General features: G+C 37.4%; 1 protein-coding gene across 3 annotated transcripts in view; it reads left to right on the top strand.

The window, feature by feature from the left end:
• Window positions 1-19,712, top strand: part of ryk (receptor like tyrosine kinase) — an 83,217-nt gene extending 63,505 nt beyond the window's left edge. For all 3 annotated transcript variants that reach the window (XM_055212977.2, XM_055212978.2, XM_073870146.1), the window contains 7 exons: window positions 5,035-5,121; window positions 5,980-6,049; window positions 6,819-6,951; window positions 11,867-11,976; window positions 14,981-15,140; window positions 17,815-17,951; window positions 18,658-19,712. In XM_055212977.2, the coding sequence (XP_055068952.2) occupies window positions 5,035-5,121; window positions 5,980-6,049; window positions 6,819-6,951; window positions 11,867-11,976; window positions 14,981-15,140; window positions 17,815-17,951; window positions 18,658-18,769 (809 nt within the window). In that variant the 3' untranslated portion in view covers window positions 18,770-19,712. The remainder of the gene's footprint in view (window positions 1-5,034; window positions 5,122-5,979; window positions 6,050-6,818; window positions 6,952-11,866; window positions 11,977-14,980; window positions 15,141-17,814; window positions 17,952-18,657) is intronic.
• Window positions 19,713-19,993: the final 281 nt, after the last annotated feature.

Genomic DNA, 19,993 nt, shown 5'->3' on the forward strand with positions numbered 1-19,993 from the left:
GCTCTGCAAGAAGCATCGAACCCATCACATTCTATGTATATGTGTATATATACAGTGTGGGAAAAAATATTAGCCCCCTTGGTAAATATGAGCAAAGTAAGTGAAAATAACTCCACAATGTTTCTCATTTTGAGCTTTGATTAAAAAAATCACAAAAAATATGTTTCATTGAAGAAAAACAATTAAAAGTGTGTGTGGGAATTACACTTTGAAATAAATGTTTTCTCTAATACACACTGGATACAATTACCCCCCCCCCAGAAATTTTTATAAGTAAAATATCTCTGAAGTATATTCAAATTGATATTAACAATTTCTTAGCACACCAAGGTGACTAAAAACATGAAACTAAAGTGGCTTTAAGAAAATAGGTTAAACCATAGAAACATCTATTTCCACAATCAGGGCAATAATGAAGATGTTTTAATCGACTGGAGATGTTGCAAGTCTGCCTGAAAGAGGATATATTGTCTTTATTGTCTTAAAGGATTAGTCAATTTTCTTTAAAAAAAAATCCAGATAATTTACTCACCACCACGTCATCCAAAATGTTGATGTCTTTCTTTGTTCAGTCGAGAAAAAATTATGTTTTTTGAGGAAAACATTCCAGGATTTTTTTTTTTCATTTTAATGGACTTTAATAGACCCCAACACTTATTAGTTTTAATGCAGTTTAAAACTGCAGTTTCAAAGGACTGGACACATAAGGGTCTTATCTAGCAAAACGATTGTCATTTTTGGCAACAAAAATAAAAATATGCACTTTTAAACCACACATTCTTGTCTTCCCCTGGTCCTGTTACGTGCCAGCGCGACCTCACGTAATACATCATTACGTCAAGAGGTCACCGATGACGTATTGAAACTACGCCCCAGTGTTTACAAGTGTGGAGAAAGAGGACCGTTCCAACATTGTTATATGTGGAATGATACTAATTAATGTCTTCGTGTCAGTTCATTCTTTAAAATGGTCCGCAAATGTGCATTTCACATTTGTTACACATGACCTTTCGACATCATTGCGCAATTACGTGAGGTTGCGCTGGCGCGTCACAGGACCGTCCATTAAAGTACATTAAAATGAGAAAAATCCTCGAATGTTTTCCTTAAAAAACATGATTTCTTCTCGACTGAACAAAGGAAAGACGTCAACATTTTGTATGACATGGTGGTGAGAAAATGGTATAATCCTTTAAGCTCAGCAAGGAGAATAATTTAAATTGCCAAAGAAGGATCACAAATTGAGAACTTCAGAAATCAGGGCCGTTTCTCAATACCAAGTACACCAAGTTCGGACTTGTGTCCTTCGTAGTTTGGACTTGCAAGTTCAGACGCGAGTCCGGTTATATTGCAAATGGAACAGCAGAGTACTTAAGGTCGTCATTCAGTCTAACCAATACGTGCAGTTCTGGCTATTCTTATTTTAATGTATTTTTAACTAAATATATAAAATGTAAAAACCCTGCATATTTTGAAAATATGAAATGTGGTTAAGGCAACACGTGAATACGCTGATTAGCTTTATTTATTACAAAATGAAGTATGATATAAAAACACAACCATTTATTTTAGTACTACAAAACGTTTGTACAACATGAAATAAACATAAGAAAAACATTGTTAAAGTAAAGTGCAGTAATTTACTACAGTGTTAAGATTATATAGAAAATATATGCTTTAAGTTATGAAACTTAACTTTAACATCACTTAAAATGATAATATCAAATAACAGACTTCATATGAATAATAAAGAGAAATAATTTGACAAGACAAAAAATGCCAGTTAAATATATATCCAAAGGGAATATTTCATGTTTGACCATCAGACACCGGAGGGCAGAGCAGCTGCACTGAGACAGTGGCAAATTTCAAAGGGACTTGCCGAGATGATGCTGCCATCGGCAGTGTACACGCCGCTGACCACCCGTTGATTCCCTGGAACTCAAATATACAAAAGGAAATTTTAATATATCTTTACTTACTGACCACATATTTGAAGTTTATTAATCTATGTTCTCGATTAAACGGCTCTTAAAACTACATTTTATTGTACTACACAATATTGTAGTTTTGAATATTGTGCAAGTTTTAAGTTTCATTGCCGTTGACGCGAAATGCATTCTGGGAAACTTTGTCCGCCAAGTCACCTCCTGATGCATCCTTGATAAAATGGGTGGATCAATAACACATCTGGGGATGTTATACACTCTAATACTGCGTTTGCACCAGCCGCAGTAGAGGCGTCAAGCGCGAGTGATTTCAATGTTAAGTAGGGTGACCACCCGTCCCGCGTAGTGCGTGAACGCACAGTGTTTGAAGCCCAATTCATGCATCCCGCAAATTGAGACCGTGTCACGCATAATCAATGCTTGCTTAAAAAAAGTTGGTCGCTCTATATCCTTGAGCCCCACGCAGCCAAACTAACATTACTAGACAGTTCAGGCTCGCTCGCTACTCACACGCTACTGTTGCCCCTCAGCTGAACTGCTGACAGGTTGTTTCGTTGTTGTCATGACAGCGCAGTCCGCATGCAGCCACGCACGTGCATCCCTTTTAGATGCGCGCTTTCCAATTCGAAAAATGGAGAAAGAGACTGAGTCTGACTCTGCACCGCCATCATCAATTAAAAAGAGAAAGTGTGGGTACAAGAAAGACTGGGAAAATAAATATTTGTGGCTGAAAGTCCTAAAGATGTTTCCAGAACACTGAACAGTTTTTTTCTTGCGCCTGCGTTTACTAACATGCAAGTTCACCATCCTTCCTCCCTCTTCTCGTTCCGTGAACCCCTGGAGTTGTGATTAAGACTTTTTTTAACGGTTTCTGTGTTGTTGAGCAACTTCAATTCCTGTTAATTCTATAATTTTATATTATAATGTATTTAAAGTGAATAAATTATAATGAAAAATAAATTAAATAGCTAAAGTAAATCGTAAGTGAACGTGCATCTGTCAATCATTGAATGTTCATAATATTATGAATCTTTATTTAAAAAAAAATACACATTGGTTGGCCTATTAATGAGCATACATCATGTTTAGGGGAATAGGGCATTATTAATATGCCATGTACACTGCAAAAAAATAATTTTCAAGAAAAAAATGTCTTTGTATTTTTGTCTTGTTTTCAGTAAAAATATCTAAAAATTCTTAAATTAAGATGCTTTTTCTTGATGAGCAAAACGACCCAAGAAAATAAGTCTAGTTTTTAGACCAAAAAAAAAATCAAATTTAAGTGATTTTGTGCATAAAACAAGGAAAAAATCTTAAATTAAGTGTTTTAGAAAAATGTTAAAGATTTTTTTTTCTTACCCCATTGGCAGATTTTTTTGTTTTGTGCACAAAATCACTTAAATTTGATTTTTTTTTTGGTCTAAAAACTAGACTTATTTTCTTGGGTCGTTTTGCTCATCAAGAAAAAGCATCTTCATTTAAGAATTTTTAGATATTTTTACTGAAAACAAGACAAAAATACAAGATTTTTTTCTAGAAAAAAAGTTTTTTTGCAGTGTAAGGTGGTATGTGCTGGGTAAACCACTATCAATAAGTCGGCCCGTGGGTCGGGGCACCGCCGGGCCAGGGAGTGTCCCACATTGTCCCTCAGAAACACACCCCTTGCCCCCCCTTGGGCTTATCAGCAGGTGGTCACCCTAATGTTAAGTCAATGTGAAGTACCGTTGGTTAACGCAACGCATTTTTCCGGCAAAGTTCAAATTTTTCAACTTGCGCGTTTGCCGCGGCAACGCTCAACACGTGCAAATGAGGCGGAATCGTGTCTATTGCGCCGCGCTTTAACGTCTTAGTTTATTGTCCGTGATAGACGCGATTCCGCCTCATTCGCGCCTGTTGAGCGTTGCCGTGGCAAACGTGCGAGTTGAAAAATGTGAACTTTGTCGGAAAAACGCGCCGCGTTAACCGATCAGGAGCTTGCTTTAGTAGTGACGTGATTACAGAAAGCGAGTGGAGTCGCAAAAGCCCCTCCCATGACGCGAATTTCCCCGTGAATGTTTCGATTATTAGAATTTCACGTGCGAATAAAGGAAGTACGCTCAAACTGTTCAAGTGGAAACTAGGCGCGGTCAACGCAATTTTGACGCCTCAAATGCGGCTGGTGTAAACCCATGGTAAGAAAGTATGTGTTAAGTATTTAAACATCTTTTTGTGTTATGCTTTTAACACATTATGTGTCATTTTAACACATTGTGTCATTTTGTGTTGATTTTGTTAAAAAAAACACAAGTTCTGTTAAAAGAAACACAAAATGTGTTCTTTCAGTAATAACACAGATGGGTGGATTCTGGGACAACGCATTTAGTGTGTTGTGCTTAAACTAACACTAATGTGTTGTTTTTAACACATCCGTTCTAAGAGTGTATGAACTTGGCATGATGCGAACTTGGAATTGGAACAGTACTTAGGACGCGACTGATGACGTTTAACAAGTCCACAAGTACAGACAAGAACACATATTGAGAAATGGCCCAGTTGAGTCTTGGGGAAAAAGTAAAATAAAGGAAAACATCCAGTATATCCATCATCGCAAGTTGTTTAGGACACAGCTTAAGAAATTCTCTGCTCTCATGCAAAACAAACTCCTAAGTCCTGGACATCTTATTCAGGTACATGGCTTCATGGATTAAATCAAATACCAACAGATAAAAAGTCAAACCTGACTTGCTCTGCTAGAGATCTTATAATGGGTCGTGGTTGATTCTTCCATCAAGACGTTGGTTCAAAACAAACCTCAAAATCAACAAAAACTGGTCACTACGCACAAAATCAAGGATCTGCCATAGCCATCCCAGTTCCCTGACTCGAACCATACAGAAAATGACTGGAGTAAACTGAAACGGAGAGAGCACCAACGTATGAAGGGGCTGGAGAAACTCCGTATGGAGGAATAATCTAAGATCACTTGCAATGATTTCTTCAACCTCATCAGACATGTTTTAGTAGCTAAAATGTTGTTTAGTATCTGCAGCAAAAACATTTCTGTGACAGTACATTTTTTCTGATCTGTCTTTATTTTGCTCTCCAGGGACGTTTGGCCGCATATTCCACGGAGTCTTGCTTGATGACAAGGACCCGAGCAAAGAGAAACAAGTCTTTGTGAAAGCAGTGAAAGGTATATCGTCTCCTATAACTTTCATCTGATGTCTCCCTTGAGTAAGGGTCTCCAAAAATGAACCTTTTTAAAAGACTTTAACAGCAACCCCAAAACTAAAATGTCCTAGTAGGAAGAATGCTTTCAGTTAATCTTTATAATTAAATGTACTTTAGAAATTAAACGTAAGCATTTTAAATCCATAAACCCTTAAATACTAAAGTTTGCAGTTATGATAGCCGTTTCTGCAAAAAGCGGTTAAATGTCAGGAAAAATATATTCAGTTTTCCCATCACGCAGGTCAACCTCCTTGTTTGACCTCCTGCCCTGTTTACTCAGCGCAGGGCTGATACCTGGCACCAAGCAAATCCACTGTACCAGCCTCAGCTGTGCCAAACCACTTGGTTTCCCCTTAGCCTTGCCCAAGGGACAGGAAACAATACACTACACACATGCACCAAGCATCCGACAAAAGCTGTGCTCCAAGATAAATTCAGACCTCTGTGAACTCGATTACAATGTGTTCACTTACCTGGCAATTTGTGTGAGTGGGTGAAACGAGCTGTTGGACTGCTTTTAGTGCAAAAAGACTTTTTCATGTGGAAGATTAAGGGGTTGTTTAGGATGTACATGCATCTTTTACTTGCCAGACAGTGCAAGGTAAACTAAATAATAACCAAAAATGCATTCACTTGATCTCCAGTCTCTTTAATCTGACAAAATTCTGCTTAATATTAGCATCAGGCATTTTCCCTGAGAAACACACCTTCAAGACTCATCTTTGTCATTTTAATAAACAATTCAGGAGGTTTCTGACTCAGGTTAGGGTTGTCCAAGGTTGCTTCACTCTCTGACTCCATTTTGTGTTTGACGAATCAGATCATGCTTCAGAGGTTCAGGTTACCATGATGCTCACAGAAAGCTGTAAACTACGGGGACTTCACCACAGGTGAGTCAAAATCATCTCATCTTCTGCTTTCGTTACAAAACTATGCGTCAAAATTAAGTTAAAGTCTGAACCCAACCTGTTACCTAACTGTGTGACTCGTGTCTGTGTTTTTTTTTTTTTTTTTGTCTGATTATTAACCCAAAATCTTACTTTAATTTAAGTAGACATGGGTTGAGTGGAGTTTCTGCTATTTTGAACATCTGGCATCTAAAATTATGGAAAATAGGTTTTAATACTATAATAAACTAGATTTGTAGTATGTGTTTATCTGTGAGCAATCTCATTCAGTATCATCTCATTTAGTATTGAGTATCACTTTATCCTTATTCTGAATACATTTCCTGATATTACTATAGCCACAGCACAAACAACCCACAGGTCAAGGTGACTGTTTTTTTTTTTCACTTGATGAAAAACTTGGGATAGGCTCAGACTCATATCCTGTCCTCAAAGGTTTCCTGTCACAAAGGCCCACATCTGAGGTTAAGCAGTCAGCGTGGTCCATGACCTCAAATTTTTTTTTATATTTTAGTTTCCTTAGCAATGTATGTTAATTTCTGTCTCTTTGTGCACTGTCATGAGTGTGGTAAATATTTTTGTATTGCTTGCTTGTGAGAATCAAATAACACCAAGGCATTTTTTCCGTATTGCTGCCCACATTAAACAATGTATTTACTGTATGTGCGAGTATTTTATTTTGCAGTTTCACCTTTTGTCTACACCAACAGAAGAACCAAAGTTTAACCTAAGCTTTTTCTTTCTACCGCAGGAACCTGCTTCCCATCAGTCATGTCTGTATAGAAGATGGTGAGAAGCCCATGGTGCTGCTGCCATACATGAACTGGGGAAACCTGAAGCTTTTCCTGCGCCAGTGCAAACTTGCAGAGGCCAACAACCCACAGGTGAGACCAAACTTTTTCTACGAATTTTTAAAAAAATACTTAATCTCCATATCATATACAATACAAATAACACTATTACATTTGATGTATTTTCAGGTTTGTATAAATGAAGAGTTTCGTTCCAAAAGGCTATAAATCAATTTTGAATAATTTTGGTAAAAACATGTTTTCTATACCAAGAAAGTGACAAGATGAAAAACACTATTTTCGGTTACAAACTTTCACATGGCATCTTAAGGTTATAAAACCTAAACCATTCAAATCCATATTTTGATTTTCAAAGATTTATTATAAAAACAAATTATTTTTTTTCAAAATGCTATAAATCTATTGAATCAATATTTAAATGTGCATTCATCTTTGCCATGTTATATTCATTTAGTTGACTAGTGTTATCCACTGATTAAAAAAATAAACATTAATGGCATTAACCAAAACACTTACTCTGTCATATTAAGTACACTGTTGTGGTTATACTTGGGACATCGTCGCTGAACTTTTTTGACAGCGATCAGCTGTAAAATGTTTGGTCCTCCTGGATTTTCGTTGGCTTCGAGTAAAATAAACGTTTTTATAAGATCCCCTGGGGTTAATGTGTTAGCACGAGAGAAGCTTGATGTTGTCGGGGGAACAAGCAACCGGCATTTTCCATCTCCAGAGTGCCTCTCACGTAAATTATTAGATGTTGATGGCTTACGTTTCTTTCCCGTCACAGAAAACCACCACAGGTTTAGCAATGCCATTAAAGTATTATTATTTTGTTTGTTTGTTTGTTGATCACGAAGTACAAGATGAGGGAAAACTAGGATTCTGTGTACTCAACGCGCCCGCCATTGTTTGTTTATAATGCGTGGAATGGTGCGCTGTAATTTGTGGAGCGGATTTATTGCGTTGTGTAGAAAAGGAGGAGTGACGTTTATTGCATCGTGGGAAAAAAGGGAGAAAATATGACAGAATAACACAGCAGATATTGTATTTTGAATAAAATTTAGAATTTACATTTAAAAATGGACGTAATATAATACTGATTTAGGCAGTAACTCTTTTTTTTTTAAATGGCGTTTATCACGTTTTGGAACCAAACTCTTCAAATATTTACTATGGCAAAAAGTATTTAAACAAATAAGTAAATATTTAACAAAACATTTAAGTGGTAGTTATTATAAAGAAAGGTCGGCCAAGAAATTATTTGAGAGAGAGATGTAAAACCTCATTGATCCATGTTAGCTAAAATAAATGACATACTAATAGGCAATGCTATCCATACAGTATGTATGCAAGTGAATAAAGGGCTTGTAAATTCTCCTGACAAATAGCAAGATGACAGTATTTTTGCTGTTCGTCATAAATCATTCTGTGACAGGTGTTTATGTTAGTGGAAGAGTACGTTCTACATTGTTGACCCTCCAGGAGAACACCTGGAGTGTTCAGATTATCCAGATTTAATTGCTTTCCTTCAGAACAATGATTTCGTTGTGCTGATCCCCTGTCAACATCAAGTGAACTTTCTGTTGATGGGTGCTTTACAGTAGTATGGTGTGTACAGTCAAGCCTTTGTGATGGTTAAAAGACAGTCTTTCATTCTCCTGGCATTCAAGGACAGGATCATATAAATTTGATCTGTAAGCTTGACGGATTCTTAAAAGGGTTAAATGGGTGCTTCGAGCTAACAATTTTGTACTTCAAGACCAAGCATGCTGTGGCAGTTGAAAGCGAGTTGTGTTATACTTCCTGCCTCAAGGCACAATTGGCATTTTGTTGCAGATAACGGATAAAAATGATGAATTATCCATACTTTGGTTAATACCCTGCATTTTAGCATTGTAGTAAACATGAGGTGATAAGGATCCATTTGGAAGTTTATGTCTGTTTGGCATCTTTTAAGGATGTGCAAAACTATACATGCTTATAATATCAGATAGTCTGTGTGCTGTTGAGTCTGTGTGCTGTGTGAACAACTTGTCGATTCTTATGGAAGCCCTGGTTAAGGTCACGTCTTTTAGACCCTAAAGGCATGCTTGTTAGGGGGCGTTCACATGGGATGCCTTTATGCTTCATAAGCATTCAAGGGTCAAGGTTTGGGGACGCATTTTTTTTTTCAAAACTGAACATTGAAATGCAGCTTTAAAACTGCAACATGCAAGGTTCTGTCCCAGGTTGCATGAAAGTCCTTAAGCTAAGAAATCCCTTAGATATAAGGTTAAGGGTATTCTTAATAAAAAATGGATTGCAAGGAAAAACCTAAGGAACCATAAGGCTGTCCCTTACCTTATGCCAAAGTATTCCCATAAGTTGTGCTATGCGTTGCTACAAAGACTGTAGTACCCATTTACCTTAAAAAGTTAAGGGACTATAACAGGTCCCTTAACGTCACACGCAATGGCTGATTTTATTGTTATTTAAGAAAAGGAAGTACCAACGCGCATTTCTAACGATCCAAATAATCCCTTAGAGAAAAGTTATGCGCGCGTATTAAGAGAATAGCAGTTTGATCGTGAGTCAATCCAAAGTGCTTCAAGTTTAAATTACTTTAAGGCTTTATACATGCGGTACTTTACGGTCTGTTTATTTGCGATGTTTCATTGGTTTAGGTTTTGTAACTATAGCAACCGCTTCTCCATTGCCGTGTTTTGACAGAGACTACCGTAAAATACTTAGTATATAAACACTTAGGTAAGGTTGACAGTTAAAACCTTTGTTGCAAAGCTTTTAAAGAAGTCCCTTCCCTCAGGGATTTGTTCTGAAATGCACGGATTTGAAAAGCTCTGTGTTCTTTATTGGCCAGCTAATCTGTACTTTGTGGTTGGCCTGGATACCTCAGATGTCAGCCGGAAACATGATGCTCCTTACCATGTTTGAAAGATTCGGTTGCTGACAGGAGTTACTTACAGGCTGGGAGTTCGAAGTGGGAGGAATTTGCACATTTGTATTTCTCACGCAGAAAAACTATTTATCATATTCAAAATGTTGCAGCGCCCAAAATGTATCTGGCTGCACCACTCTCTCTATCAAGCCAGTCTCCCCTGGAGTTCTAGTCGAGCGTGCTGCGTGCCACTTATCAGCCAATCAAAAAAAAAAAAAAAAAGAGGCTACACAATAGCCAATCAGAAAATAGCACTGTTGTATCTGTGTAAGATTTAACGCAAAAACCAATAAAAAAGCATATCATCGAAACGTAATATGTGGTAACCTCCTGCTGTCATGCTTGAACAATTAAATTAAAAGCCTGTCTCTTATAGACGCCTGTCTCTTTTAGACGCCTGGTGTGACAATATGTTTGGAAAAATAAAAGCCCAGGCTATTATTTGAAGTTTTACGGTACTTAACATGTACTAATACACACTTACACACCAAAGGAAATTTAACAATGTGAATAGGTGCCATTTAAGGATTTTCATGCAACCGGGCACTGGCAATTTGTGCGCCTTTTCCCCAAATGCATCTAGGGTTTTTTTACACCTAGTAGTCACTTCATGTGTTTTCTGTGATCGAAGAGCTATCTGATTTGTTTAAACTGTTCCATTTACATTGAGCCACATATATGTGCCTTAGCTAAACTTATATCTAATCTTCTATTCCCACGCAAAATGCAAATACAATACACTCTAAAAACAAACGGTGCTAAATAGCACTAAAAGTGGTTCTTTGCTCGAAATCATAGAAGAACCATTTTAGTGCTATATAGCACCAGTGAAGCACCTATGAAGAACCATACGGGGGCCATATACCATATTTTTTGGTCTATACGCGACGTATAGTCCACTTTGACTTTTTTATGTTATCTCGTCTTAATGTCGCATTTTTGAATGATGCGGCTTATACTCCGGAAAGTACGGTAGCACCACTATAACACCACATATGGTTCTACATAGCACTATATGGTTCTACACAGGTGCTACACAGGTGCTTCACTGGTGCTATATGGCACTAAAATGGTTCTTCTATGATTACGAGCAAAGAACAACTTTTAGTGCTATTTAGCAGCGTTTGTTTTTAGAGTGTATTTATTACTCTGCCTTAAAAAAAACTTACGACGATGCTTATGTAACCAAATTCAGGGCAGGGTCACAAGCTGGAGCACGTAGTACAGAGCAGCAGGAGAACAAGGCGGTATTTTGTATTTAGACAATTAGTTGACTGTCCCAACCATCTGATAACATACTATCAAAAACAGTATATTGTACTGTATGTAAATGTAGTTTAATATTTATTTACCTTAGCTTGCCTTGCCACCTTCTCTTTCCTTTATTTACACCACTATATATAAGTTCTACCATTTGTTCTGTATCATTTATTTGTACTATTTACCTAGTGCTGTAAATACAATAGTGCACAACATAGTGCCATAAAGACGTATTCTCAAGATACCCATGTAGTCAAGATAACAATCTTACTGTATCACTGTAACCAAAATTCACACTGAACAAGCAGGAATGAACACGCAACCTTAAGATGCATCTGACAGCTGGGTTTCTTGTAGACTGCAATTATTTTGTTCTAATAGGTTGTGTATGTTTCTTCAGACAAACAAACCTATTTAGAAAGGACTGTGTTTTGACCCTGTCAGCTATCACATTAGGTTTCTTCTCATGTCCGACTCACAACAAATTACATGAAGATGGGTGTAGTTGAGCCGCTCCCTGTAGTTAAAAAGTTCACATTTCGCTGTGTGCCACAAAAGGATGTTTTATTTTCAGTGAGGTGGTCATTCAGACTCTTTGTACAAACTGAGATGCATCAGAGGAACTCGTTTCATCATCTGGTTTCTTAAGAGGTGAAACATGACATGAGTTTCTTGGTGCAAACTGTTATGTGTTTCCATTCTTTCGATTTTTGGTTTCTGATGTAGCATTGTCCAATCTCACATTTCCATTGATCTTCTCTGACCATTGTTTTCTTTGGTCTACCCACACAGGCCATCTCTCAGCAAGACCTGGTGCACATGGCAATACAGATTTCATGCGGGATGAGCTACCTGGCACGGAGAGAGGTCATTCACAAAGACCTGGCTGCCAGAAATTGTGTGTAAGTGCAGTGTGTCACCATTTTCTTGTGGTTTTCTTGTGGTTTCATGGGTACCATTTTGGCATTGGCCAAAAGCCAAAGCTTTATGGTCTGTTGATATCATCTGTGGCATGCTGGTTATTACCACATAAAGGTAAATAAAATAAAGGATGGTGGATGTCTGCAAGTGGACCATACCACAGTTTTCATTGTGAGGGCTTGGTTTCATTACTCATATTATACTTTTTTTTACCAATAGAAACATATTCAGTATTTGATTGTGAACTTTTTGATCTCCTTGGCTGTATCTATCAAGCTAGGTTAGTCTTTTTTTTTTAAATGAAAATGAAAATCGGTGACTACAAATATGTAAACCTGAACTAAGCAATAGCCTAATTTAGGTTACATTAAAATTCTGCTTCCCATACTACTTAATTAAATTGAATTGAGGGGACACTTCACTTTTTAAAAAGATATGCTCATTTTCCAGCTCCCCTGGAGTGAGACATTTGATTTTTGCCGTTTTGGAGTCCATTCAGCAGATCTTGGTCTGGCCGCGGTACAACTTTTAGCATAGCTAAGCCAATTTTAACGTCACAGCAGATACGCGGGCCGGACCTCGGGCTTATTTAGGCTTCTCCATCTTTTTATAGTTTTCAATTTAATTAAAAGAATCTTTTGACAGACATTTATGATTGCAAAACAAACATTGGAAGACGTTTAACCTACCGGATGAGTCCGCTACGCACAGCCACACATTTACAATGCAGCTGTTTTAACAGCGTATTTAAACAGCAGGACCTTCAGTGCACCAGGAAAAATTATAAATGGAGTACTAGATTAAAACCTTGGATACTGTACATAATCTATGCAGACAGCATCCAAGACACAATCTATTAAAGACTTCTCCCTGTATTAATTTTGTGTAAGAAGGCTGTGTCTTTATTTCTTGTTTGTGTATGGATTGACTTTTTTTCTTAGTTTAACTGTTGGATGGATACATGAATAGCCATGTTCTGTGGTAAGTCCTTACATTTAAAAAAAAAAATTATATGCAAAAGCGAAGTTGTAAGATATGGTAGCATGCATGTTTATTCTGTTTCATGTTTATTTCGTTTTGTTTTGTATAGCCCTTTTTATTTTTTTATTTCTGCACCCGTTGCAACTGCGAGCAGCAGAGCAACCTGCCTTCGCTTTTTAAAAATAGTGTGTGTTGATAATAAACGTTTAAACTAACATTGTGATATGCTGAAAATATTTATTTTATATAGTTGTTATTATAGGCAAGTGAAGTGTTGATTTGAGAGGATCAATTCATCAAATATGTCGTCAACTTGCTGTCGGCCGCTAACCACTTGGTTATCATAAAAAACTTTAACAAACAAAAACTGCTCTAAAATGTAAATAAAAAAGAAATATAACTATTTTGCCATTTAAAACAAAACTGAACTGCTTTAATTGTTGCAAGAGTACAGCTGTACAAGCTGTGTAAGGAGTTATTTTTTGCTATTTCTTTGGATTTCTTTTGCAAAATCTATGCGGAATTTTGCAGAATGATTTAAAAAATTTTAAAATGATCCGAGAGAAGTTGCGCTGTGAATATTACAAAACAATAAAATATTTTATAACTATATTATACATTTTATTAAAGGATTACCCTGAATTAAACTGGACCAACATGAACCAACAGATAATGGATAATGTGTTGTCACGACCATAGTTTTATACATATATTACTGTCTACAGTGTAAGAGTAAAAAGAAAAGGCTTCTCATAATTAATATATATATATATATATATTTATATATTTATTTATCCTGTAAACGGATTTGAAATAATAAATAATTGTTGCGTCATGTAGCAAGAGAGACGATAGAGATCTCATTAACTTCTCCGCAGAAAGTTTTATTTCAAATTCAAGTTTTACATATTAAATAGGCTATTAAAAAGTTTGTGCTTCTCTCATAAAAACCTCAAAGCAGACAGCACAGACATCTACTCACAAACACACGCGATGCAGTGACTATATCTGCAGACACAGATTCCTAATGGGGAGAATTAAAAAGGTCGGACTCGGGTCGGACTCGGGCTGAGAATTCTGATAAGCTGTCGGACAAGGGCCGGGCTAGGGCCTAAGCGTCTGGGGCCAGGGCCGGGTCAGGGCCTAGATTTTTGGTTTTTAATAGGAAAAATATTGAAACTCTTTGATTATTTTTGAGCACGACGCTAAATGGTCTAATCAGATTTAATGGATTATGCTAAGCTATGCTAAAAGTGGTACCGCCAGACCCAGAGATCGGCTGAATGGATTCCAAAACGGTAGAAATTAATGTTTAGCTGCGGGGGGGCTGGAAAATTAGCATGTTTTCAAAAAGAGTGGAGTGTCCCTTTAATGTTAATTTATTTAACTGTTTATTGCATGATGTATCTTAAAAGATTTGAGTTAACTGGGTTGCAGAAATTATATACGCATGTAATATGTATATTGTGTGCAAATATTTAATTAAACATTTTTTTTAAAATATTTTACCGGTCACATTTATTTTCCTTTTTGTGGAAAGTGGCAAGTTTGCTTTAAAACAACTTGTGTTGTAAATAAAGCCAAATTAAACCAAAATACTTAAAAAACAAAAATATTTTTCCCTCAAGCTACAGTGAAAGTTCTGCTGCATATTTACGTTTGGAATAATTGACGACAAGCCATTGAATTATTCAAAAATAATTCACATCCAAGGTCGCGAAGTGCCGTTACACCGCGGATGTACATTATGTATGGAATAATTGATGCCGGGCGGTTGAATTTTTGGAAAATAATGCACACCCAAGATGGTTATGCGGCAAAAGACGAAGCGAAGGTAATTTAGGACAGGTCAGGTGTGCTTTAATAAAAAAATACCCACGAACATTTCTCGACCAGAATAAAGCATTCGACAGCCCCGTCATATATAAATACAAGTTATTAAGGTAACATTCATGTATCTATTTGTTTTAAATGTTTAATGTCACAGCTTCTTATTTTTTCCAGAATTGATAACAGCATGCAAGTAAAGATCACAGACAACGCACTCGCCCGCGATCTCTTTCCCATGGATTACCACTGCCTCGGGGACAATGAAAACAGACCTGTTCGCTGGATGGCTTTGGAGAGTTTGCTCAACAATGACTTCTCTAGTGCCAGTGATGTGGTAAGAGTTACTGCTCGTATTTGTCTGGTTTTCAACAGGCTGTTACAAATACTCTGATAATATATTGCTTCAAATTGACAGCTGGTAATCTCTGATGTACATTTAAACTAGACAACAGAATAGTTTTCTTTTTCTAGGAATTTGACAGATGATTTGAGTTTACTTTACATTTATTTTAGTGTGCATAGGCAGTTCACCACTTGAACATGTTTAAAAATGTCTTTATGATGCTGGTAAACCTTCAGTACATTTAGTTTCAAAAAGTACCTGCTAACAGATTTTGAATTGGGTAACTTCTTTGACGTCATGCAGTCTGCACCTTCGCGTTGTGTGTTTGCTGACGATTACTGTAATCATTTCAGATGCCTATGAACATGTTGAGGCCTGGGTCATCTTACAGCAGTTAACACATGTACAAATTTCCTTTATATGTCTATATCAGGATTATTGCCATGAATATAAACATATATAGTGAAATTTAAAAAAAGGTTTTGCTGAAATGTTCACATTTAAGCAAATCCTGTGCTTGGGTAATCCTAGCTTAAAGATGTGCGTGTGTGTCAGGAACAGTGTTTTTGTCGGTCCATCTCATATAAAGTGCCAGGGAGAAACCCAACCTAAACGCAAACATATGCGGAAAACACGGATACGCAGAAACAATGCCGTAAGGGGCATGCCGCAGTGAGGATGCCCATGTAATAATGGCAACATGAAGTTATGGTTCGGCTCTTTAAAATGATGGGTTTACATGCAGATTAACATTCACGTTGAGAAATGTCTGCAAACTGGACAAAAGCAGATATCCGGTAACTTGTCACTCTTTGCGCTGAAGCCGAGATCATTCGCCAGCATATAAGAATAGCTCGCCATGCGCTCATATGAGTTTATAATAAACAAAAATGCACGTGTGTCATTGCAACAAGATTAACTCTTTAAAGCTGGTGTTTACTGCATATTAAGTGCACGCTGAAGTGGAGATAATTTAGTAATGGTGCGTTACGAACCCATATGAGCTTATAATAAACAAAAATGCCCATGTGTCATCGCATCAAGATATATCGTTCAGCTCTAACGCACAATTACATTCACAATGAGAAATGTCTGCAAAGTGGACTGAAGGGAGCTTGTCAAATCCACTCTGAAGCTAAGATCATTCACCAGCATACTAGAACGGTACATCACGTGCTTCTTTATAATGTTATCATAAACAAAAATGCATGCGAGTGGTTTCTGGAGAGAGAAATAGTGATATTAGACACTTCAGATGCTGCAGAGAAAAAAAAACTACCAATTGCAGGACTTCACGTGACATGTCTTTTTGGGATATTTATGCTATCTGTTTGAACGCACATACAGATTCCAGCAAATAAATTGGCAGTGTGAAAGAACCAAAAATCTAAAGATCCCAGACAAATCCCGGACGCGTTTCCAGTGTATTTTCCGTAATGTTTGTGTAAAAAGGGCTCTAGACAGTCGGGAAGTTCTGAATCCGCCTTCCTGGTTCATAAAGACACACACGGGCCAAAACCTGTGAGGTATCTGACCTCTGCAACCCTCCAAACTAGGAGAACAATAGAGGCTGATGCTGCTCTCTTGCCAGAGACATTCATTAAGGTCCGGTTTATCATCATGCAATTGAAGCTGATGATTGGAATGGAAATTCCTTTTGTTTACTGGGATACAGTGGACAGTCGTCAAGGCTTCATAGTGCAGTATACCACCCACACGGTGAGACTTTAAACCAAGTGCCAGATCTCCAGTAACCTATGTAGATTTGTGCCAAACTCCCATCTCATGTCCTTGCCACATAAACACATCAATGCAAGAGACGGCATCCTTTTATATGTTGTCAGAAACCTGTCTCCTTTTAAATATCTGGCAAGATGGATTAAAATTATTTCAAGACAGATTTGGTTCTTTTCATGAATGGGAATGATTACGTTTAAGTAGGCTTTGCAATAAGAAAGTGTGCTGCCCTCGAGCACAGAGAGTGCTTAACTTTTTGCATTTCCCAACATATCCCTCTAAAGGGCACAAACTCTCAGCTGTTTACAAAACTATCTAACTGCACTGCAAGTAGCGCACATTTTTATAGTCCCGTTAGTTTGTAATTAAACTTGCTGATTGACGTCTAAACCAGACATGAATGGCTTCAGAAAATAGCCTCCATTAAACAACTTTACAGCTTTAACGTACTGTCATGTAATTACAATAATTTGCACATTGGTTTGTGTCATAGTTAATGATGTGAAACAAACCTCTTAATGTACGCTAGAGAGCCATGACAGTTTATTACTCTGACTTTAATGTTACTAAAATCACTGAAATAAATCTAATTTTCCTTATTTTGTATTACTGGAATGCTTTGTTCCCAAAATGCACCCTGCTGCTGATGGCTCTGAAATGGTTTAAACGGAAATAGATACAGGGTCAAATTTAATGCAGATGCATTAACATCCTTTGGTCTGCATACCTGGATTCTGCTTTGTATATGTAAAGCTAGTTTTAACATGATAATGATCCTTGTGAATATTCTAAAGGAATGTTTCTGCATTGAAAAACTGAATTGTAAACAGTATCTATATATTTCTTGCCTCAAGTGATTTCATTGCTTGTTGAAAGAATGGGAACGCATTTTGTGGCTTACTGACAGAGCTTTCATGTGTCTTTGCAGTGGGCTTTCGGAGTAACTCTTTGGGAGCTGATGACCCTTGGACAAACTCCGTATGTTGACATCGACCCCTTCGAGATGGCCGCTTATTTAAAAGATGGTTACAGAATAGCTCAACCCATCAACTGCCCCGATGAACTGTAAGTCTCTATTTTGACATTTAAGGAAAATTGTTATAAACGTAATTTTCATGTGCCAGTTTCAAATCCAAAAACAATCACAGCAAATGTTCCCATATGCTTGGGTGTGCATTATAAACTCCTGTGAAGTAATTTTGTGTTCCTGAGTGATTGGCAGGGCTCCCAAACTGTCAATAGGAACTCCTTTTTTTAAATCGCGATTGTTTGTGGTGGAATTTTTCTTTTTTTAGGAGACACCTAGCACGAATAGGACAGCTGCCGGCTCTCGACACAATTACAAGCCGGCCCTTATCGGCATCCTGCAAGTGCTAGGGAACCGGAGCCTCGGTGATCAAATCAGCCAGGAATTACAAAGCAATGAAAACCACTGACCGTGTCAGTGACCCAAACACAGCAAAATTTATTGTCTTATGCACAGTTGCCAGAAACCAGTTTGTGGATGCAGGAAAAGCTAATCAGTGTTAGATCATAGTTTAGCGCTATTTTCCCCTAGAGAATAATTTTTTTTGCTGTGTGCTTGCTATATTGGAAGGCTTGAATAGAGTTGTAGCGATAAGGAGATCTTTCACTCAAGCCTGTTTAATTTGCCAAAATCTTGACGATGCATTGCTGTAGATTCATCAGTGGTTGACTGCGTACTGTCACTGTGCTGTGGAAACTGAATGTTTTTGCTCATTAACAGGATATTCTCTGTTTGTTGTTTTAGGTTTGCAGTCATGGCATGTTGCTGGGCCTTGGATCCAGAAGAAAGACCAAAATTCCAACAGCTTGTCCAGTGCCTCACTGAGTTTCATGCAGCTTTGGGGGCCTATGTCTAATCTCTCACCCAAGGCTTTTCACTACAAACCAGCAGCGATGTTGAACAGCACTATTCCAGAGTTACTGCAGTGCCTTACTTCATCTAGCCATTTTGTAAACTGTTTCTTATTTCACGTGATATAAAATGTGACTTTGTTTGGGAGGTGTAAACTGACATCTTCTGTATGTCACAGCTGAATGAAATATCAAGGACTCTTTCCCACGCATCATCCAATTATACACAACTGTACAAAATGCTGATATTAGGATGTCTACAGGAAGCTGCAGTTCTCTTTGTTTCACAAAGAAACTTTTTACATTTTTCTCACAATTGAAACAAGAAAAAGTGCCCTATTGCTGAATATTGCTGTCGAAGACTTGTGTATGTGTAGATACATTTTCAAAGTTTGAAGTGGGAGGAGTTTTATCTCCACTGCATTTATATTTTAAGACAATTTAGGTATCTCCACTGCATTAGATCAAACTGGACATGACAATTGGTACGCTTAGTAGGCTCTCTAAGAAATGGACTGAAAAACGAATTTTCTTTTCTCCATACAATCACACAAATGGTGGAGCCTTACTGCTGGCCATAAGCTTTATCTTCCTAAATTATGAGATGGCAGCAGAGGTGTGGACCAGCGTGTTGTTGCCATCCTGCAAGTCAAACTGGACTTTGGTACGGGGTTTATGAAATTCCTAAAACTTTTGATGTTTGACTGTTCTGTGTCAGAACAATGCCTTCCTTCTATGTTTAAACTGTGTGAGTACATGGAAAAGTAAAGAAAGTCACTGTGAATATTTGAAGTGTACAGCCTAAGCACCATTTTTAAGAAATGTTTTGTTAAGAATCTATAGGCTCTTTATTCTATCCTTGTGATCACTGCATGTTGATTTTTTTAAGGGTTTTGTAACCTTTACTTAATTCATACCATACCAATTAAATGAAGCCTTAAAAAAGGGGATCACGGTGTGTTGTTGTTTTTTTTGACAGGTTTAACTATTAAAGGGACACTCCACTTTTCTTGAAAATATGCTCATCTTCCAGCTCCCCCAGAGTCAAACATCTGATCTTCAATGTTTTGGAACCCACTCAGCCGATCTCTGGGTCTGGCGCTAGCACTTCCAGCACAGCTTAGCATAATCCATTGAATCTGATTAGACCATTAGCATCGTGCTTAAAAATGACCAAAGAGTTTTGATATTTTTCCTATTTAAAACTTGACTCTTCTGTAGTTACATCG

Source organism: Misgurnus anguillicaudatus, chromosome 8, assembly GCF_027580225.2.
Source record: "Misgurnus anguillicaudatus chromosome 8, ASM2758022v2, whole genome shotgun sequence".
NCBI classification, from domain to species: Eukaryota; Metazoa; Chordata; class Actinopteri; order Cypriniformes; family Cobitidae; genus Misgurnus; species Misgurnus anguillicaudatus.